The 24117-nt window shown below is 38.4% G+C and overlaps 1 protein-coding gene across 1 annotated transcript; it reads left to right on the top strand.

The window, feature by feature from the left end:
- The first annotated feature begins 12216 nt into the window (after nt 1-12216).
- On the top strand, nt 12217-20904 carry LOC126372665 (uncharacterized). Its single transcript, XM_050018513.1, has 8 exons — nt 12217-12291; nt 12814-12916; nt 18463-18594; nt 18849-19089; nt 19617-19769; nt 20150-20307; nt 20399-20453; nt 20652-20904. The coding sequence occupies exons 1-8, from the start codon at nt 12217-12219 to the stop codon at nt 20902-20904; spliced, it is 1170 nt and encodes a 389-aa protein (XP_049874470.1).
- The last annotated feature ends 3213 nt before the right edge of the window (nt 20905-24117 follow it).

Below are 24117 nucleotides of genomic sequence, written 5' to 3' on the forward strand. Positions count from 1 at the left end.
GGCGAGGGTGTTAACCATTACACCACCGGGTCCTCCTGCTGTCCATGCGAAATTCTTGTGATCATCATTAAGCCGACGCCTTAGATTTTCAACGGCAAAGTTTCGAAACTATTGGCGGGTCGGACCCGCACTTGATCAGATTTTTTCTTATTCAAAAATATTTTTATTCAGTAGGTAACATAGTTACACTTTGAATCGTCAATTTTTACATAACGAACATCTCATCCGCCTAAAACTACTGCAGCTTCTCACAACCTGTACAGCCGGGGAAAAGAAGCTGCAAGAAAAACCTCGGCACAGGGCCCTAGACGTTCTTAAAAAAAAAACACCTTATCTATTCAGATTAAGTGACATAATAGGTACTTATACCAACATGCTACATAACGCAATCATATGAGAAGATCCTCGACCGTATGCTAATGCGGTCTTTGATCAAGCACGCAAGCTTTGTCGAGTGTGATGGACGTGATTGAGACGCAAATTGCTCTTACGTGCACTTAATCATGAGACTCAGGATACAATTCAAAGGTTATGATGTCATGGAAAAATCTTGGATATGTCGAGGACATATCATTCTTTCTATAAGTAGGTCCTTTCGACAGATACATAATGCAGGTAAGTACCTAGTTATAAAGTCCTTCTTAATATATAAGTACTTAGTGTGGTTGCATAAGTTTTCGAACAATGTTGTTATCTTTTCACTAGATCTTGCTTATATGATAAATTCAAATTTGACTTTTACAGAAAATCCGCAAACCCAGGCGTAATACCGCAGTCCGTGTAGCGTCAAAGTTACTTTAAGGTGCGAAGAACAAATTAAATTTAGGATGACCGCGAGGCTCTCTGGAAGTTGGGAATGGGTCCACGAGAGCCGGGAAAGTTGTGAAAACAACCCGCGGAGAGGAGGCGGGGCTGCATCGATTCGCTGCAGCCTGACAGCCAGAGTTGCCAGCCCTCGCTGTTTCCCGCTAAATTGGGTCTATTACGAATATACATTCATGGAATCGTTTCCGAATTAATGTAATAAAACTCTTAAAATGTTGATTATGTTTGTTTGAATATTTTACTGTTATAGAATTACTATTACGCCTGCACTCTTTGTTTTTGTTGTATACTTAAATGAGTTTACCTGCAATTTACCTGGTTCATTTTAAGTGCTTCGATTATTATTAGAATTGCACTAGCTAAATGTAGCAAAAACTTGGGTTCTTATTAAAAGCGTACCTTAATATAAGTAAGTAGGTACGTTGAAAATATTGTTGTAATGGAGAGAAAATGTAGAGAGGACTCGAATAAAGAGAGCGAGGTAAAAGAAACATATTTTTACAATTTTAAACTCGATGCGGTATATGGAAATAGATGATGGCAACATTAAGCGCTCCGGGCTCGCTCACGGACGCTGCCCCCACGGCGGGCATAATGTTGCGTGAAATTTGCGCCCCCATTGTTACCTTAGCCAGCCGTCCGCACCGTGGAGGCGCTTTTAGATGCGGACCCCGATGCTCCGTGGACCGAACTTCGATTAATGCTGTGAATCACGCGAGATATAATGGAATTGGAGGATCGTATTTCCAAGAAAGAACTGTTACGTAAGGATGTAAGTAAGTAAAGTAAGATACTATAAGATGCAGCATGTAGCTATTGATGTCAGTATTAGAGAATTGTGCCTATTATATAATATACATACTAAGGACGCCGAGATCGTAGTAGCTTTACGAAACTTTTCAATTTCTACATCAAAATGTTCCCCTACATTATATACCAGACCGTGACGACGAAAGTATGTTTACGCTCTTAAAAACAAAGAAACAGCCTTTGTTGTATGTCTTCATAAAATTTGCGCAAAAAATCCAAAGCCCGCAAAATATTAAAAGTTTACGATCGAAGTTTGTACGAGAGTTGAATTTTTTATCAAAAAAGTTGCCACAGAACATGAGTTGTTTCTTTGGTGATAATTTCTACTCACTAAAATAGGTAAATAAGTACTTCTACATTTTACGAGCTGTCGCTGTCGATGCAGCTATTGTGTCTATTAATATCCAGCTATTTTCGTGGAGCACACTTCGCCGCACAATGCTCCGGTGGTGCTTTACTAAAATTTTAAGTACTTACGACCGTTATAGATGACCGATGTTACAACTAGGTCATCCCTAAAAATGAGCTGGTCGCCAGTAGCCCTCATAAGCTCGCTACTACTCTACCGTTTCACAAAGATAGCACAGATCGATATCCCGCTATGGACCGTCTGTTTCGGACCGAGATTACACCGACCCTTGATTAGCTGACGGGAAGATAAAACTTCTAAACCGCAAGCTCTTTGATGTTTTATGTACACAGTGATGCGTGAACGTGGCGATATTTCACGTCAAGTTTTCCTTAATGCCATGCTACTTAAGTGCTCCGATGAGAATCATAAAAAGGTTTCAGGAAAATATTTGTTAAAGGAGGCGAGGGAGGAGCGTCGTTTACTCGCCATGATTAAGGAAGAGATATCTGATGTTTTCCTTCCTCCCGTACCTGCCCAACTACTTCAACTTCCGGAACCTCTCCACTAATTCATCAGAGGTACTCGTTCGAGTAACATTGTTCCACAGACACATAAATGCTCTTTCCTTCATCGTTAAAAGTAATTATAGTAAACATGCCGAGGCCACTTGCCGACTCGGCGGAGTTGGAGGCCTAATTGATTGTTTGGTTCTATATATATACGTATATATAATAAATTGAGGAAAATCATCAGTGCTTCAATGTTCTATTAAAATTCTGATGTTTGGTAAGTGATCGTATGTTGCGATGAGAGAGCTGTTTATCTTTTGGCGGGTCCAAAAACATCCACTCTAGTGTAATAATGATTGTCTTTTGTTACCCGCGACCCCTGCGGCGGCCGGCGGCCGGCGGCGGCGTAGCGCGCTCAGGGAGCGTTTTATTAGCTTTCTCACAAGGGCCCGACGTCTAAATAATGAATTAATTAAAAGCCTCTAGTGGAAATTCGGGAGAAGAAACTTCTGTTGATCAAACTTTAGGTTAATCTTGCTTAAGTTAAGTTAAAACATCTTATTTTCCATGTTGCTTAGCTATCAATACAATGTAGCCTTTATACAGGGTGTTAGTGACATCGTAACGAAAACTTTGAGGGGTGGTTCAGGCCATGATTCAGAGTTGATATCAAGTAGAAATTTCCGTCGCAAAAGTATGGATTGGAAAATAATTAAAAAGAAAAGAAAAATTTTCATGAATTTTTTGACACGAAATTCCACTTGATATCAACTCAGAATCATGGTCTGAACCATCCCCCTTAGTATTCGTTACGGTGTCACTAACACGCATACCTACTTATATGGCTACCGTATGTACTTGTACGGGGTGTAAGTGTCATCGTAACGAATACTGAGAGGGATGATTCATCTAATTATTCTGAGTTAATATCAAGTGGAATTTTCCATCGCAAAAGTATAGAATTGAAAATAATTTAAAAAAACTAAAAAAAAATCATGAATTTTGCGACGGAAAATTCCACTTGATTTTAACTCAGAATCATGGTCTGAATCAACCCCCTCGGTATTCGTTACGATGTCACTAACACCCAGTATAAATTGTAGGTAAGTGTAATTATAGAGTTTCAAAATATTTAATGATGCCTATTTCGCCCGGGTTATTGTTTCATTCTCTCATCCATTTTCAAAGTCATCCAGTTAGTCTGCTAGAATTTGGAATTAGAAATATCGCAAAATGTATATTTAACTTTTTCGAATTATAATTATTATAAATAAATAAAAAATGATTATTTCAAGCTATAATATTAATTATACATCACAATTAATACACCCACCCATAATATCATTATTATTACATAATTTGTCCACTCAAATAATTAATTACTTAATTAAAATTATCATTAATTGTAATTGTAATTATTAGTAATAGTAAATAAGTAAACATTCTTAGTACATGTCAATTTCAGGCACAATCAGGCAATCTTTAAATATGTAGTTATATGTATACACAGACTTGTGATTATATCCTTGTCCTTATATAGTTTAGGCTACTTATATAATTGTTCATTTGGTGGTAAAAACTATAAAGTACTTAAGTACTTATATTTGAATGTATTGTCCTTTATACTGCATTTAAAATAAGTTAGTAAGTACATTGAAGAAAAGTAACATGTGTAATATTTTAAATGAAACATGTATACCTAAATAGTAAAAGTATAATGACATAAATAGAAGACGAAATAACCTGGTGTTGATCCCGGGAGCGCGCGTCCCAAGTTTTATCTGTTTGACTTCCGTCTCAGGAAACTCGATTCATTTAATTCTTAGATATCCTTGGACGTTTTTATCTGAACATAAGATAGACACCTATTTACCTTTGCCACATACCTTTTGCACTTTGGAATATTTTCACGTGATAACCACGTAAGCGCCTATTTGAAAAATCACATTCGTATATGATTTTTGATAACAAAACCATGTAACAGACAAGCTAGTTTTGTTCCAGATAAAAAGAATGTGGTCTAAAAATTATACCCGAAATGATACTAAGTAATTGTTAAGAAAACGAGTATTGTTGATGAAAATCGTATCAGAATGTGACTTTTCAAAAAGGTGCTTATGGTTTTCACTATGAGGTGACGCCATAGGTACGGTCACGAGTACTAATATGTATACATTTTGCAACCATGTCACATTAACTTTTTTGACATGGCCCATGACTGTACACACGTATAATTAAAACTGATTTCGTTATGAAACCACGACTGAACAATAGATTAGGGAAAAAGTTTGTTAATTTTAAAATATTATATTTATAAACAGAATGGAATCTGAACATTACACCTAGTACTTAAATATGATTATGCTGTAAATATTATTTTATTATAGTAGTGCGTTGATGTCTTTTGTATTAGATTAATTAGATAAAAACTAAAATAAAAAAGGTCGTTATTAAAGTTTTCTTCTTCTTCTATCGTGTGGGTTGTGAGGTAGATTACCAACCCCATCAACCCTGGTGTCAGGGTTACTATTGAACCGCCAAAGGCCCCTGACATGGCTCATGTAACGACTACTAACTTGCATCAGTAAGTAGTAACCGGGGCCAACGGCTTAACGTGCCTTCCGAAGCACGGATCATCTTACTTTCGAGGTGATCAGCCTGTAATGTCCCAACCAAACTAGGGATCACAAAGTGATTTTCGTGATATGTCCTCACCGGGATTTGAACCCGGGACCTCCGGATCGTAAGCCGAGCGCTCAAATCACTCACACCACAGAGGCCGTTAAAGTATTGTAACTTAATTATTCTAAATAATCTTTTTTTTGTGATGTAGCCTGACTAAATAATAAATCCAAGACAATTTAAAAATCTGTGACCTTCATAACAAAAACGCGTCATTCTCATCAAGGCAGTCAACTCCATGAAAACACGATTCAAAAGTGGCCATGCATAATAAGCATTACGTTATAGCCCGCGGCGAGGGAGGCTTTTATTATTGCGATACACTAAGAGGACGGAATAAAATCTCCATTTACAACTCAAGACAGTAGACGTCGGCAAATAATAGGCCCCTACTTGTATAAATTTATAACTCTGAGCAGACGCGCTGGCGGTCCACCTGAATAATATATCCTCCCAAATGTTATGAGTTTCACAGATTCTAAACACCGCACGGTAAATCCGAGTGCCTTTGTTGGTATACAAACGAAAAGTAAAGTTTGCTTATTAGATTTGGAAAAGTTACGTAACTGAGCTCGTATAACTATTGCCTTATTGTCATAAAAAGTATATTAAATCCTATTGAAGCGAAAGTAATATGGTAACCGTACAAAGGCAAACAACTGACTCGAGATACAAATATTTGTACAAATATGGAATGTGTTCCCTAAATATTGTGGTAACCAGCGGGGACTAACCACAATGAAATCAACAAAGCGTTTAACTGAGCTTGAGTGCGAAGTACGACGTGAGACGTGCGAGTTCCGACCCTGTGGCTGGAACATGCACATAAAGAGATCGCACTCGGCGATACATTCAATTTTTGACGAGGAAATCGGCGACAACCGACAGGATATTGAATAGGACGTAAACGGCAAGTGAAACTCGAACGCTGATATTAATATTTTTAGAAATAGAATAGAACGATTTATATTTTACAATTGAGTAAATATTACGTGTATACGCCAAGCAACTCAGCCAACCAATTCATATCTTTCTTATGTTTATTTCTGCAGGAAGTAAACAAAATAATATATGCAATTCAGTAACCAGGCCAGCGTGCACACGAAGAATACAACTAATCAGGGCTCATTAACATCGTGATGTCAACACGTAATTTTCTACTCAGTAGATCTAGGTTACAGCGCGTTCAGGTGGATGCATATCACGCTGATAAACGCTTACAGGATAAAATACGACTTTATAACGGATAGAGAAACGCTAAAAGAGATGTCGGTAAATCCTTTTAATGCTATAAAATTGAGTGCCGGCTGAATTGAGATGTAAAGGGAGTGGCGCTCCTGGCGGGCCGAAATCACCTCACATGTGTAAAATTTTATAGCCGTTCACGTAACGCGATGTCCAATAAAAATGCAACGACATTTTTTATTCGTCCCCTCTTTAGAGTCACTTTGTTGGAACAGGATCAGAGAGACCGATTTCTGGTGTGTATTGCTTGTTTTAAAACTTCAGTAAAGTTCTTTGAAGTATAATTCAGGTAGACCGTTCGTTAGTGGAACGTTCAGCGGTCTAATCGGGTGGAAAGTTACAAACAGAAAAGTTTCTTTCTAATGACACAAATAATGTAATTATTCAACTCAACGTAATTATCATGGATAAACTTGTTGAAGGTCAATGTAACATTTTGAATTTACGTCATTTCGCAAGGTGTTATGGCTGAGGAGAAGAAATGACAAGAAACTGCAAGTTGCAACAGCAACACATCTTTGAAATCAATGAGGGTACATTACAAGTTATTTAATAACTAGAGGAACACATTTAATACCAGACATGTTTATCATTTAGGTAATCATTAATCTTATAATAAGCTTTTTTACATAAAGTAAGCTTCACGTGAGCTTTAAATTTATTCTCTGACAAATTTAAAATATTATTGGTATTTTATTGTAAAAACGTATACATAACCCCAAAAAAGATGAATTTAATTTACTTAATCTAGAATTTTGAACAACAATTTTATTTTTATTCCTTGTATTGTAAGTATGCCTTTCACAGTTTCTCGGAAGGAGAGATACATTTTTACGCACATACATAATGTTTTCATAAATATATTGACTTGCGACCGTCAGGATATTTATTTCTTTAAACAGCTCCCTTAAAGTACAATGTTATACATATACAACTAATACAGCAGTCATCATCAAAATTAATATAATAATCTAACATTACCTAACCTAACCAATTTGATAATGAAATCAATTCATAGCAGAACCCAAAATAATCCCAATACGTGCCTACTTGCTTGCGCGCGTGTGTGTGTGTGTGTGTGTGTGTTGCGTGTGTGCGTGCGTATTTACCTTTTTCGTTTAGCTTACTTTAAATGCACACTAACTTATATTCAAATTATAGATTTTCATGGTTGAATTTAAAAGTTATAATTTGCCTAGCATTTTTTTTAATAACCACCATAACTATAATTATGTAATAAACGTACGTTTTCAAATTATACTTTCAATCATTAAGTAAGTAATTATGTCAATTAACGTTATGGCGAGTCTGTTATGTATTTTAAAGTTAGGTGTTTTATTTATACTTAAGGAATTCTATGAAGTCTCCGGGAATGCACAACCTAGGTACTTAAATGGCAATAAATAAGCTAAGGGGCTACCAGACAGGTTTACTTATCAATCTACGTTTGTAATCTCGTATTACCTAGAAACACGGTTGACTATCAACATCGACCATTATTGAAGACGGGGATAAAAAAAGGATAATAAAAGTTCAGTGCCCGGGTATATAGTCTATCATGCGTTGGTTTGACTTCTAAATACCCCAATTGGGAATACTTATTAATTTATTTATTAAGTATTTTTATTTATGTATATTCCCCTCTGGTTGATTGAGAGGAGGCCTGTGCCCAGCAGTGGAACGTATATAGGCTATTTACGTTTATGTATATTTGTATTTATGATATAGTATAAAAGTTATAAACATGTATAAAAACGTAGGACACTCGTAATCTCTTACGGGGTGAAAAGAATGACACTGTTACAAACTGATATTTACTGTACGGTCACGAGTACTAATATGTATACACTTTGAAACCGTGTCACATTAACTTTTTTGACAAATTGAACCGTAAGTCTCATTAAATGTCAAACATGATAGTGCGACAGGGTTCTAAAGTGGGTACATGATATTGCTCATGACTGTACGTACGGTGATACTATTATCTACCAGCCTAAGTTATACCATTCATCATTACAGACAACCGAAAAAACTCTAAACCGAAAAAAGTGCTCTGTACACGGATAGCTCGTACAACATACTCGTGAGTAGTAAACATGAAAAGGAGTGCACAATCAAAGCCGAGGTGAATGACAAGGTAAGCAGTGTCATGCATTATAAATCCGTCAATAGCACCCGTAGAATGTCTCGGCCCGTGAACATTGGAACACGATCCACATGAAACTAGGTGGGCTGTCAAGAACAACACTGATTTATGACCATTTCAGCATCTAATTAATTTCCTCATTAAGTATACCTAAAGTACCGTAGTAGCATTTAGAAAAATGGCTCATTATTTTAACACCCTTCAACTGTTTATTTGTCAATAATTTATTAAGTGAAAAGAAAAACAACGATTTTTTATACTTAAATAATTTTATCTGGAGATTGAAGAGAAATTCAACTTAAATGTAAGTAAGTAAGTGTTAAGTTTTTCGCATGTAGGTATTTAAAAACCAGATGTATAAATTATTTTAAAAATATTCTGTGGTTATGTTACTTCACAAAGTAAAGTCCAAATGGAACACTGTTTATTATGTTGATAAATCAGTGAAAATTTTAGTCAATTATGAAATTGAAACGCGAAAGTTTTGTAACAGTCATACATCTGTCACACTTACATATAAAATCAACGTAACCTATTTAAAAAAAAATCCTTGGGGCACTTGCAAGATATAGCAAAAATGATGAAACGTGCGTGTTTTAACAACATTCATAAAGTTGCAGAATTCACAAATAGAAATTTACGTAGGTACACTAGGATGATGATGCGTACATGACATGTGAACACTACAAACAAATCGGCATGGGTCGGTCCCTAGCGAACCGTGCAGGGCATGCGGGCGTGTGGAATACTGGGCGCGCGATAGGTAACGTACGTGGGCGTGCGGCGAGGTGATCGCGCGGCACAGGCAGGCGTGCGCCGCCGGCGCCACCTGGTAGTCCATGTAGTTCCCGTAGCCCATGTGGTCGCAAGTACAGGCGCAGTTTTCGATGTGTCGCCGCAGCTCGAGCTCCAGCTCCCAGGGCGGCTCCATGGGCGCGACGAGGCGGGGGAGCGCGCCGCCGCGTGCCCGCGCCTCCGCGCGCTGCGAATGCGGCCCCGGGCGCGCGGCCCGCACCTGCGCGACGCCACCTGCCCTCCCGCTCCACTGTGCTCGGGGCCGCTAGCGTCGCGCGGCGGTGGTCGCTGCGATGGCGGTGGCGGTGGCGGCGGTGGCAGTGCGCGCGGTGCGCGGCCGGGAGCGCGCGGGGCGGCGGGCCGCGGCCGGCGCGGCTGGTGCGGGCGCAGCGCGCATGGCTCGCTCGGCGCCCGGCTGGGAATGCCGCGAGCCCGGCCGCCAGCCCGGCCGCCCGGGCCGCGCCGGCGCCCCGAGCTCCACGTGACATCCCCCGCGCGCCCGCACAACTCCCGCCTCCTCTCCGCCGCCGCACGCCGCCGGACACGTCTTTCAGATGCAGAATCGTCAACCATCAATTAACTCCTCAACATAGGTACATTACTAGGAAATTGGATTCCGGATTGCGAAGAAAATAGCTTCGCTTTCCTGTCGTCATGATGATCATTAATAATCAAATCACAGTCTTGTTCATTTACAGAACGACTACAAACAGAAACAGTAAGTATCGGGTTCCCGGCGACAAAAACATTACAACAATAATAAATCAAATAGTTTAGCACCAAATCGATGGTGACAGTTTGTAAGGAGTAATAAATTTACATTTCCTGTTATTATTATAGATTATATCCCCTAAGAATACAACTTCTTGTTTATATTGAAGTATACAGATAAAATGCTTTTGATAAAAGAAATTTTATTTTATGAAAGGTGTGCTTTGTGCTCAATAAAGTATTTTATCTATCAATCTTTATGAGATTGACGTGGAGCTTACATTCTAAGGGCAATTCCACAAAAATAATATTAAATACCTATTTTAACATTATTTCATACAATACCCATGCTAAAATCACACTATTACTTCCACTGGGCGGAAAATGCTTCAAGCTTAAAATTGCTGTAAACAAAAGAGTCCGCAGTATCCGGGACAATGACTGCAATGGCATTTCATCTTTTAATATTATCTACCTACAGACGAAGAGCTATACAAAACTTTATGAGTTTTCTGTTAGCTACGAGTATTGCAGGCACGAGCGTACAACGTGGAACAATATGCATAGGGAATAAATGTACCGTGAAAATGGATAAATTCAAACCTGACACTGTGGCAAACAATAATATATCACAAGACTTTTGTGTGACTTATAAAAGACATTCATCCTAACCATATTTCACGCACCTGTCGTCGGTTTATTTTTTATGTATAAAAGTTTTCTGTAGGTTCGTACTTCGTACGCAAGCTTCGTATGTGAATAAACGAATTTAACTTAGAACATGTCTCATGCTAATATTTTAGAGACAGTGATTCTGCTAATTAACAGTTTATTATATAGTAGTAAAACAGGCCCAGTTGGTATTTTTAGTTTGTGGGACGTGTCTGCAGGTATTTATCAGCATTTAAATCCAATTAAAATAATCGTAGCATTCGGCGTAGCAAGGTACGTAGCATTCACCTACCGTAGCTACGTCGCCGTAGTACAGTGTTACGACTTCGTAACGGCTGCTTTACTCGTGAAGCACGAGTACTTAAATGAAGGACATCGGGGCTAAATCTTTTATACTTAATTACATTTTAAATGTTTCATAAATATCTTATTTGATTTAGTACTTAAAATTAATACTTCTATTTACACAAGAATATTATGAAACATAAATAAAATAATCGAATCCTTCCAATTTCTTAAAATATTTTAAAACACACTTATTTTATAAAATCTTAGTTCCATATGCTTGATATAAAACCCTCACTCTCATAATACCTGTTTGGCTAGGCAGAGCCAACTTGCAGCCGCCGAAAATGTCTTAGTATTTCTTAATAAAATGACAAAGGTTAGACCTTCAGTCTATCGGGGCTGAAAACAAATATACCTTACACGATATAATATTATAGCCCGCAGATGTTAACCCAGCGCATGACCCAGTTACATGCAAAATTTAAACTCGATCCAGCGCGGATTGTCTTTTTGTACCAGGAAACCTCCAGCTCATCTGAATGCGTTGGCATCATTAAAACCTCTATTTGTATAATATTCAAACATACATTATTTCGCTGTAGCCGCTCAGATATGTGACGTATATTGTGTCCATTGTAATATGATAATAATTCATGCAAATTATAGCAGTGGTCAGGTACTATGCCTAACCTACGTCCCCAAATCGACCGTTGGAAAACAAATCAATGCGCTTAATAAACGACCAAAACAAAGCGAGATCATAGCAGATCGATATACACGCGTAGGTGAACATAAAGTTAGACAAAGTTTGCATAGCACAATAATACTGTAGGAGGATCATTACAGAAGAATTTTTTCATCATTTATTTACATTTGTCGCATAGTCGATGACTCTTGGCGTATAGGAATTTCACGGTAGCAGTATCGTAAGGTTACTTCGATTTCATTAGCAAATGTTGCCACTCCGCTATTTTAACTGGAGCTCTGACTTTTCTGCTGGTGGCAGACAGTAGCCTTCGTTTGTATTCTAGTGTAAGAGCTCGGGGGAGGACAGAGTGGGCGAGGGCGGCGTGTCGGAGTTGAAGTAAAATATGTGGCGTGGTATGTAGGTGGCCTGGAGCAGAGAGGCTGCGTGCGCGCGCAGCGGCGAGCAGAGTGGCGAGCAACGCGCGGCAGTCGCTATGAGGCGCGCGCGGAGCGTCACGGGGCCGCTGCGCCGCGCGCACCCCGCCTCGGGGGCCACCTGGAACGTCCAGGTACTCACCACCACACGTAACCAACTCAACTACCACACACCTTACTTTTACATACGATTCAAAAAGTTAACCCTCACGTGATACCAAATGTCAAAGATAAGCAGCAGCTTGGTGTTTGGTGAACATGACCACTGGAGGCTGGAGACTTGTTGAGTTGAGGACTTGTTGCGCACGCAACTCTCTTGAATACATTAAAACTATTATCATCTGCTTGAGTGACGGGTGAATGAAAATTATAATAGGCTTATTTCCCGCTATCACAACTTCAGCCTGAAAGCGGTACCATTGTACCCATTCATTAACTCATGTTTGATTGAATTGAACAAGTTTCATGAATTATTATATTCTTACCTAATTATTTTTCCTTATTAAATGTTTTTTTTTACAATTGTGAACAAATTGTAAGAAAATTACTCTGTACTGTACCTTTCACAATAAACACTGGTATATGTTTATAGTCGTCATGCATTTTGTGGTAATGACAATGTTTCATGTATAATGCGTGCTGCATGTCCTGTGCAGGTGGTGCGCGGGAAGATGAGTTCGCAGTGCCTGTGGCATGCGTGCCGCGCGCTGTCAGCCGGTCTGCTGCTGATGCTGCTCGGAGCTGCCATGGCCGTCATAGGTATGTACTGTAAGGCCTATCCAAGTAGAAGACGAGCTCACTCGAGCCAGCTATGATTGAAGGTGTACTTACATGTAAACTTTACATAAAGTTACTCCTGTGATTACATTTTCTGTTTACGTGACTTATTTTTACTAACTACTTGTCCGGAGAGTGATTACAAAGAAGCTGGTAGAGCAGAACAGAAGAGAACTTGTAGTGCAGAAAAGTAAACGTCAGCGGTGAAGACGTACTCACAGGTATATTCAAAACACAGAGCTATAAATATAAGTTTTAAGGCTAAAAAATATTACTTAACTATATTTAGGAGGCACCGTAACTTGAACGATTCAAGTGGGCACTCCAGATTTTCAAGCAGGCGTCCAAATTTAGGCAAGCATGACGGTTATTGAGTTTGTTGTTCAAAGACTATGTTTTTTAAATAGTTGCCAGTCTTCAAAAATGTATCCTAACACTCTATTACTGTCGGCTTAAAATTAAATGAGTTCACCCATTTACATAAGCTCACGGTTATATCCCAATTGGGGTAGCCAGAGGTACATCCATCGCAAGATGAACTAAGTACCGACACCGAGTTTTGGTGAATATCAGCGGTATCGCCCTCGAGACAACTGTCAACCAACCAACAACCTGGAGTATGCTGTGGAGTATGCTCCATACCCCCTCCGGTTGATTGAGGGGAGACCTGTGCCCAGCAGTGGGACGTATAAGTATATATGCTATTTACGTTACGTTAAGCTTTATTTAATAAAGAACTTTGAACAAGAACGAAGACTATGAACTATGAAGACTGAGAACTCCTCCTAATTATACAGTAATTAAAAACTATGTTACTTACTTATAAAAACTTATAAACTAGTACAATACTGCTTTAAAATAAAATTACCTACTTATTCTATTTTAAGTACTTACAAAGTGTCATCTGGCAACTTCTCTAAGAGGTTCTGCCAGAGCACCATTGCAACCTCCTACCATTGTCTCCTAAAACGGGACGTTTCGGACGCACTCCACGCGGATGCGCTAGATTTCCTCGACGCATATACATTACATTTTATCACAAATCAGATCAGAAGCAGATTGTCAAAAGGCAGAGACCCAGGACCCACTGCGATACCCGGGTGAGAGCGCTCAGCGTCCCATTTGTCCGGCCCAGTAGTTAATGCCATATATGTCAAATCGACAATATGACACGACAAAATAAAACTACGGTGATATTTTAAATCCGCTACCTATAAAGTTGGCAGTGGGCAAACAAGTGGGTTACGCTGAGCATCGACTTTGATGTTAAGTAACTATATGCAGTTGAATTACTTACTCATAAATATACAATACCTTCAAGCAAAACTCAATGTTAATATTTTATCACGATGTAACATAACTAAACCAAAGTTAGAAACTTTAACATTAAGTAAATTAATATAACATGAATATACGTACTTACAATGAGACGTACGCACTTATAACATAACACCCAAAAAAAAGCATACATTACCGCATTAAGTACTAACATCATATTCAGTATCTATCAAAGTATAAATAATAAGTAAAAGATACCTTTTAACTGTTAAGTAATGAATATTTGTAAAGTTTCCTCAACAATATAATATTAGCAACTTTTTGCTACAAAACTCAACAGTTCATACTGTTTTTTAATTGTATACATACCGGTAAGGACGTACTTTACTCGTAAGTATATATATATCAAAAATAGGTCTACTATGTCTTTATTTTATGCTATTCTATTCTATATTTAGTTTAGGTCGCCAGGCGTCCACCATAATTAGTTTATGTCGACAATTTTGTTTAAGAAGTGAACTCTTCTGTCGTGTGGATTGAGAGGTGGATTACCAACCCCATTAATCCTGGTGTCAGAGTTACTATTGAGCCGCCGTAGGCCCCTGACATAACTCATGTAACGACTACTAACTTACATCACTAAGGCAATAAGCCGGGACCAACGGCTTCACGTGCCTGCCGAAGCACGGATCGTCTTACTTTTGGACAATCAGGTGATCAGCCTGTAATGTCCTAACCAAACTAGGGATCACAAAGTGATTTTTGTGATATGTCCCCACCGGGATTTGAACCCAGGACCTCCGGATCATGAGCCCAACGCTCAAAGCACTGGACCACGGAGGCCGTTAAAGAAGTGGACTAATAGAGTAGCATAAAAGTATCCTAGTTTAGGTTCTACTAAATATTTCCCCTTTAACTCTAGCAATGTTCACTATTTCGTTGTATTTGTGGAGGAATAAGGAATGTATTTACTAAGTTAGCCACTTGGAAGACTGTGCTAAGAACATGTTGTGTCCAGCTGTAACTTTTAACAGACACATCGAATATCCCGCGGTTTCCAACTAGGTCCAGCACATTAAAGTACTTACTTAACTTCGGGAAGCAGAAACACTAGAACGTAGTTGTTGTGAAGGAAAAATGGAAAACGCGATCCCTAAATCTCTAGCAGCTTCTTTATCAATTTAATCGTTCCGAATACAGGGATGATGAATTCTGAATAATGGACATAAGTAAGTACGTCTATTTTACACTATTATCTAATTATCTACTCACATAGAAGGAGTAATTTCTTTCCATCCCAAGGCCACTTTAAAAAAAAACAATTGAGGAATGTTTTGTATTCGAATTTAGATAGTAGGTAAGTATGAATTCTCATTTCAAATATTTGAGAATAGAAAATTAGAATTACTTACTTAGGTATTAATTGAATTGGAAATTATCAAATCTGTTTGTTTGTTGTGGTGACACAATGCGTTGGCTCCGAGCTTCCTACTGAAATCAGTCATCAAGTTAATCCAATTTGTCGCATGTACATTGGAACCACTGCAGTGACACAATTGCAGTGGTTTAACTCTATTATTTCATAATTTAGGCAAAATGAAAATAAGTAAGAGCTCAGTAAAATAATAATCAGCTCATTTGTGAACATTTAATAGTAGGTATGAGTCGATGGGTATTATCGACGCTGTCTGTTACAAACGTGACAGACGTGTTGTATACGGCTCATTACAAACTAAAGGCTAATATAAGTAAGTAAGTACCTAATTTTAATCGTTTTTTTTTTTCTTTTTTCGTATGAATTGTAAAGCCGTTGATCGACCGTACCAACCCTTGTCAGAATTATTATGGAGAACAGATTCACATTACTCCAGCTACGGCGTAGTCAAAACTTTTGAAAACAATGCACATCTACCTGTTATAATATATTCATCAATAAGTTTAATTGTATTCAGTTTATTATATTACTTCATTCCCTTGTTACATTAAATAAATCCAATAGGATCAATTTCAAATAGCGGCGTATCACGTACTTAGTGAAAAATTGAGCAGGCAACGGACATTCGCGTAGAACCAACACACATAACCCACAAATGTCATATTAATGACAGCGACGGGAGACAAACGTTGCGCGGCTGGGGGAGGGGGAACTTCCTGCCCGCGAGCGTGTTCCGGCACTGACACTTCCGGCTTGCCGCATCCGCTGGTGTGTTGATACAACTGCAAGCGGCAAGCGGCACGTGTGATGAGCTCTGTAATTGCTAGACAGCAGACAAAATGTTCTACTCTTGTCTCTCTTAGTTTCTATACGGTTCGTCATACCCATTTTATAATCTTCATACACTTTTGCCTCCCACTTATTTGTATCAATAATAATTTGACATGTTGTTTAGCGGATCTCTTGATAAGAACGCGTTTATTTAAAAATATTCCGTGCTTGCACACACAGGCACTTTCACAATGTTAATTGAGAGCAGCGTTGTGCTGACATTCAGGCTAAAGTAGGTCAATAGTTATCATCATCAGCCGTACAACGCCCACTGCTGGGCATAGGTCTCCCCCAAGGATCTCCACGACGATCATTAGTCATTATTCAGTCCGACAACAAAACGGTTGTGTCCTATGTAAGGAATCAGGGGGGAACAAGTTCCAGTCTCTTAACAGACCTAGTAGCAAAACTTCTGGAAATTTTTGCTTATTACATTCTGGGTGTTTTTAACGAGATTGCCGACAGCCTCTCGCGGCAGAAATCTCTAGCGGACTGGCATCTGTCGGATCGAGTGACGAACTTTCTATTAAAAAAGTGGGGAATTCTTCAGATAGACCTTTTCGCAACTTCTCATTCGAAAGTAGTTCCAATTTATGTGGCCTGAGATGTGAGAGACAAAGGTGCTATTTTCATAGATGCATTCAGCAAAACATGGGACTTCGACCTAGCTTGGGTATTTCCTCCACCAGCGCTGATACCTCTACTAGACGAACGCAAGGGAGATTAACGCTTAGAACTAAGCATGTCAAAGGGAAGTGAGGAAGGTGTAATCTCACATGGTCAAGCCTAGGCAAGACATGAACTATATCATTTTCTACCCTTCGTGGGGAAAAGTTTCCTATTTTTTACGATATTCATTTGTTTGTCTTTCGTCATCTTAATACACCTTTCATACATATATCCGTCCTCACGCAATCCAATCCACACCTTTTTCGGTCGTCTCCTACCCCCTATGTCCATGCACATTCATATTCACCATATATCATCTAATATGACTTCCATTCCTCTTCATCAGATGTCTATACCACATCATTATTGGTCATTCATTGCATTATTTCTATAATAACTGACAGCATTTCTAAATTCGCTAGCTTATTTCTCAATTCCGTGATTCATTTTCTCAATTCGCTGAGCCGCTTCTTAATTCGGTGTAACATTTTCTCAATTCGGTGATTAACTTTTCTTATAAACCACTTCACCAAATCTGGTCCCAATTAGATCATGAGATTGCATCATTAGATTCAAGATGAAATATAGTTCAATATTTGTTATTAAAATATTCATAAAAGCCTAATTTCAATTTAGGCACCGAATTGAGAAAAAATAGACCCTTCCGTAGAAATGCCCATTATGTTTCATAGGGACTATCAGTAAAATAGAGCATCGTAAATATCAGAACCTACTTAATAAAAATAAGTGTCAAAAATTCGGGAGGGTGTCGATTTTTTGATGGGAAGTATAATATTATGTAAGTATATCTAACTTCTATATCCATATCCAATTGCTTATATCCGGTAACGTATGGTAATACCATATGCGCCTCAAGTAACGAGATGTTCAATAATTGCCACAGCCTTGTCGGAAGGCGGTGGAATGCGAAATGAGGACCGACATAAAACCACTCCTCCACTTAGTCAGGTTATTTCGTTCCCAGTATTTCAGTTGAACTAACCGTCGGTTCGGAAACATTGTAGGGTTTGACTTTTCAATGCAATTGTGCAATATAAAATGGGCATTAATTCATTTTCGGAACGCTGAATAACAAATATTTCTTGAAATATTGCGATGGATGTACGTCTGATTACCCCATTGGGATATAGTCGTGAGTTTATGTTATGGTAGGAAATGAGCCCAAGAAGACTTCAACAATCTTCTCTATCTATTCAGAAGCAGCTAGATGCAGTATATTCCATCTTTTATGGTAGATGGAAACTATCCATGTCGTGGAAATATTGTATAATAAAGACATGTAATTTGGTTCCAGGTTACTACGCAGACACGTTATCGGTGGCAGAAGAAATACGCGGCAACGCCACAATATCAGTAAAAGATGAAGCCAGAGGGTTCCATCTTAACAACCTCTCATATGCTGGACCTATCGTCATGGGATTCGGAGGTAAAAACGGTGAACAATTTGAATAAGTACAAATCATACAGGGTGTGAGTGACAAAAACAAAACTCTATTTTACCTAAGTACGTGGAAGTGATTTAAGATTTTCAACTGTACTTTTGAAATAAGTAAGTACTTACTTACTTAAGTATCATCTTCTTTTATCTACTTATTTATCCCTTTTTCTGCCATATTTTGAAACTACTATTTGCTTAGTAAGTTTGCCTACTAACACACCTATATTACTTCCAACCTTCAGGCTTCATAGTCGTCGCGGCGTGCGTGATGACGTTTGAGGCGCGGGACAGCGCGGCGAAGGTGACGCCGGCGCGGCCGCAATCGCTGCCGCGGCCGGTTCCGCGGCGCGGTCCGCCCTGCGCCGCGCCCGCGCGGCTCGATCAGCTCGGCGTCTACCGCCTCCCGCACGTGCTACCTCTCCCGCATGCGCTGCCGCTAGCGCCGCATGCGCTACACAGACACCGGCCTCCCCACGCACACAGGTATTTTAAATATTTATTATTTGAAGTGAAAAGTAAGTTTTGCTTGTTAAGGAAATAATTGTTTGGCAATTTTATCCATTTTTAAAGCTTAATACATAGATAAGTACAATATATTACATATCAATGGCATAACTTACACTATTATTACAATTATGTTAAAAAAGTAACTCTTATAAAATAGATTAAAAAATAAGCCAAAATAAAATAAAGAAGGCACTATTCGCAATAGAAGATATAAACTACGATCAGTAAAGGAAGTATTAATTTATCAATATAATATAAATTTTTACTTTATTATAATGCTTTTTATGTAACTGATTATTTAACCCCAGTAGTTAAGCTATTCCTTTAGTTTACTTTAAATCAAAAACTTAAAGTAAAATTTCGTAGCACATCTTCAAAGTAACATAGATAGACCCCGACTTACAAGTCATCTCAGCTTTCATAAAAAAACATGTATCATCAGAGAGACGTCTGAGAGTGACAGGTGATTTGAGGAGATAGGGTAGTGAGTGTGTGTGGCACAGAACTGGCGATAAAGCAAAGGGGAGGGCGCGGTTCGGCTCCGCGCCGGACCTCCGCGGAGGCGGAGCTCGCGCAGCGCTTCCTGTGAGCGCGCTGCGCCGCCCGCTGCGACGCTACGCGCTATCCGTAGACGAACCCCCCCAGTCGGCTGTCAGGTAACATCACACATTTCATCTCGCTATAACTTCCATCTGCTTTCCATCCTTGATTCTTATTCTTCGTAGTTAGTATTATGTTAGATTTCATACACGAAATATAACAGCAAATTACACATCTACTTATACGTAAGTACTTAAGCTATATAAGGCGTTTTCCCCACGACTCCGTGTACCAACGCGGTTGGCGGTGACGTGGTCGGCAAGGTCGTATCGACTTGTAAGTATGTAATCCGCTGTTGTCTAACACACGAACACTACCACGCACCGCTACAAAATACGTGTCGAGTGAGAATCGCCTCAATTGGAATCAAATTAACTGTGTATATTTTTATAATGTCAGCCTGGATACCTATCTCATGGTGATTGTTTGAACTCAGCGCTAGTGCAGTGGAGTCGGAATGTGGATCGCAATCGTCGCTGGCGTTAGACCTGCACGGCAGCGGCGCATGCGCGGGGGTCACACTGCGAGTGCGCGACAACACGCGGCGCCGCCCGCTCGCAAGACAACAGCGACTGAGGGACGATTCCGTACATCGTGAGTTGAGAAATAGTATTTAAGTACTTACTTACCTACATCTTTAACTCTAACTGAGCAATGTTTCTAAACAAGTAAATTTTCATTTCAGCGACGGCAGGAGATAGTACAAGCAATATAAATAAAATTGAAGAGACAATATCAAGGTAAATGGTGAAGTAACGAGTCGGATAAGCTGGACAAGTGAAATTTTATTTGCAATTTCATACAAAATATGCACCCGGTGAGCTTGTCCTGCTTTTCCAGATCTGTGTACGCACCTATACAGCAAGCATACGTAGATCTTATATGAACAATTTGAAAGTTAATGATTCTGTAAAACTAACTACTCATGTAAAATTTAGCGTCAACGACGTTGGAGAAGTTAGAGATGGAGTAGAGATGGTGCTGCTGAGCGTGGAGCACGAAGTGCGCGCCCACAGCGCACCGCCGGTGCAGGGCTCGCCGCCGTCGTCGCCGTGCCTGCTGGTCTCGCCCAGCGACCCCACGCCCTCGCCACGCACCGACGACACCACCATCCTTATCGAACAACCCGAGTCTGACCCCGAGCTGACCCCTGACGAGCCCCCAGGTGACCCCCGACCCCCCGACGACTGAGAACGAGTGTCGTCTCGAACAGCCGAGACACCCGAAAACCCTTGTTGATAATATTTTATAAAATGTATACAATTTTAGTTACTCTTTGTAATAACTTATGAATAGTTGTTATACTAAGTAACTTACGAACTTTTCGATGTGTCTTTGTAACGACGTCGACAATTATCTATTTTTTAGATCCACTATTGTTTAAACGGATGTAAGATTATTGATGTCTAAGCATAATGATAATATAGCCAGATGCATTTAGTACCGCGAGGAAGGCTGTGTTCTACCACCGTAGGTACATTTGTGGAGTCCGTAGGCCGTTGGATTTGACTTTTTATATACTTATTATGTAACTATTTATTGAAAGTACTACACCTACTCCCAATTTTCGTTCAACTATAAGTAATTGACGTGTAATAAAAAACGGCCAAAACGGTTCTTATCGTCGACTGACAAATAATATGAAAGGAGTGTTATGATACTGGAGTTTATAGCATGTTTAGCATGTAGTTGTACTTACTATATTGGACGTGTCACCCAAGCTTAGCTACAAATTAGCATCAAATCATTTTTTATCTTGTAGGTACCAATCAGAAATATCCTAACAATAAAATCATGAAGATAAAAATAAAATAGTTTGCTTTGCAAGTTGCTAAATGTAAAAGACTGATAAAGCGAATTTTGTAAAAACTTAAACATGTAATAAAAATTACAATTAAAAAGATACTATTTAATGATACTTTAGAAACATCTGAATTAATTGTTTCCACCCACTTGTTACTTAAATTACTTATTATTTGACTACTTCTACTAAATAATAAAAAATAATAAATGTGATAAATGTTTCTAAATTGTGACGATTGTCAATATTGCACTTGGTTCGTAGAAAAGATTAGATCATAAGTTAAATAGTAAGTCAATGGTTAATTGAATAAACAAAAACATTATATTGTACTCATCATAAAGGTAGTTTTAAAATATAATTACGTGTGAACTACTTATTCATCTGTCGTGATAATATAGTAAGCTATCTTCAATAATTAGACAATACTTTGTGTTTACAGTGTACTTACTTACTAATAACCGGCGTGATTAGCATAATGTACATTGTGCTACGTATCGTAGCACAGTGCTACGCAGGTTAGTAGGTAGCGAATTGTAACGCTAATTTGCTACAATCCGTACCTACCTACACACTTATCTTAATAAACATTTTTACTCCGTTTCGTCCACATATTATGAGTGCGGATTTAGGGGACACCTTATCCTTGTATGTACAAGAACAGTGCATCATGTCTGTACCGCTCTGACCACGATGGACAAGGTAAAAAATTTACTGAAGCTCTTAGCTTTTGTCTGTAGTTATAATAAACCTTATTCTTTAATTACAAGGTTACGAATTCTCGAGTCGGATGTGTGGTTGACCACTGGCATTCAGAAAGATGTATACTGCTAATATTTATACTAACTTCTCAGTTCAATAATAATTGCATGGCCTACCAATGATATTATAATATAAATTAATATTTAATTTGAATAAGTGTAAGATTAAGCATTTTTTACCCACTACATTATATTCAAACTAATTGTCTGTTTAGTAATACTTTTGATTTGAAGACTACATTCAATCTGACATAGATAAATTAGATTTCAATACTACACCGGAATAAAAAATACGTAAAAGCTGGTCACAGTAGGTTAATTAATAAAGTATACAACATCGTAACGAAAATTGTACTAGTATATTTAAAATAACAAACACTATTTTAATTGGATTGTGTCGCAATATACCTACGTGACGTACGATGTGGTTTCTTTATTAATTAACAACCGCACTATGCACATAAATTACAAAATATTTGGTTCCCCTTGTAGTCATACCTGATGTGGTAGATTGTACTATCAAATCAATTAATATATTTGACGAAGTCGTCAATATTATCGGACTGATCCGCCAATTCGTATTTATGCCACTTTTATACAAACTTATCAATATTTTATAATGATAGTAGTTGGAGTGAAAACACCGTAGAATATTTAGGAATTTTAACCATGTGTACTCGATCCAAATGGTTGTTGTGATGTCTATTAAAATTGTTGGTTATGAAACTTGTTTAATTTTTAATTTACTTCGTAACGGTTCAAGTGGTGACGAAACATTTCGTGAGCCCAGCCGCCTGGACGTCCAAGCCCCGAATAATTTACAATGAGGGACTTTCCAGGCCACATTCCTCCAAAACTATACAGATGGCGTTGTACAGATTTAACGTCAAAATTACGTATTTCAGTCTCTCATTGTATTTTGGCCTATAATTTTATTTATTTATTTAATAAACACACGTAACAAGTTACAGACATAAAACTTAAATAAAAAATATAATATATTAAATAATAATTAAATAAGCAATTAATTTTAAATATTTGTGAATAATTTAAATAAATGAAGGATGGTTTTTTGTGGTATAATACTAAAAGGGACATAATTTTTGAACATAAAATATATTAATACTTACCTATAAAGTTGAAAATTCTTGGAATTTAACTATGTTCTGTATACTTGTACCAACCTTTATATATTAACCCCATAGGCCCGATACCAAAGAAGTAATGAATGCTTTCAAGCCTGTTGTCTTATATTTTGTTCCGCGTAAGAGCCCTCAGCGTTGTTTGACTGGCCAAGTTAAAAAAAGCTATGAGTGATGTGAAAACTTTTATAATTCGATTGTTGCCTCATATAATATCATCGTTTTGTGCATATTTCGGTCCACTGGCTATGTCTCCGACATCTCTCTATAATAAGAACTCTGTGAACGTATCTAACATACATAACATTCTCTACTAAAGACGCCGCGCCGGGATAATAGGCTCTAATAACCTAATGATAACCTAAATCATTTCTGCCCACCATGGTTATTAACAATCACGAAGTGTATGTAGTTATGTAAACAGAACAGAACTATATTTTCCACAATTTTCAACTTTATAGGTACGTATTGATATGGTTTCTTTTAGAACTATTATGACCAACAGTCGTCGTTAATCAGGTTTGATTTCATTAGGAATGTGGAGTAGGAATGCTTTGATAATCAGAATCAGTGCCGGCGGCGGCGAGGGAAAACCGCGGCTAATCCTATCAAAGGTGTTGTCTTGGATAATCCGTGGAATCTCGTTAGTGAGCGCTGGTTGATATAAAACTGAGGATTGTGACACGCCCGGCAGCAGTCA

This window comes from Pectinophora gossypiella, chromosome 14, assembly GCF_024362695.1.
Source record: "Pectinophora gossypiella chromosome 14, ilPecGoss1.1, whole genome shotgun sequence".
Classification (NCBI taxonomy): Eukaryota; Metazoa; Arthropoda; class Insecta; order Lepidoptera; family Gelechiidae; genus Pectinophora; species Pectinophora gossypiella.

Coding starts and splice junctions, on each gene's coding strand:
- LOC126372665 (XM_050018513.1), top strand. CDS start 12,217: ATGAGGCGCGCGCGGAGCGTCACGGGGCCGCTGCGCCGCGCGCACCCC. Junction 18,595..18,848: donor TATCGTCATGGGATTCGGAG/GTAAAAACGGTG, acceptor TCCAACCTTCAG/GCTTCATAGTCGTCGCGGCG. Junction 19,090..19,616: donor CGGCCTCCCCACGCACACAG/GTATTTTAAATA, acceptor TGTGTGGCACAG/AACTGGCGATAAAGCAAAGG.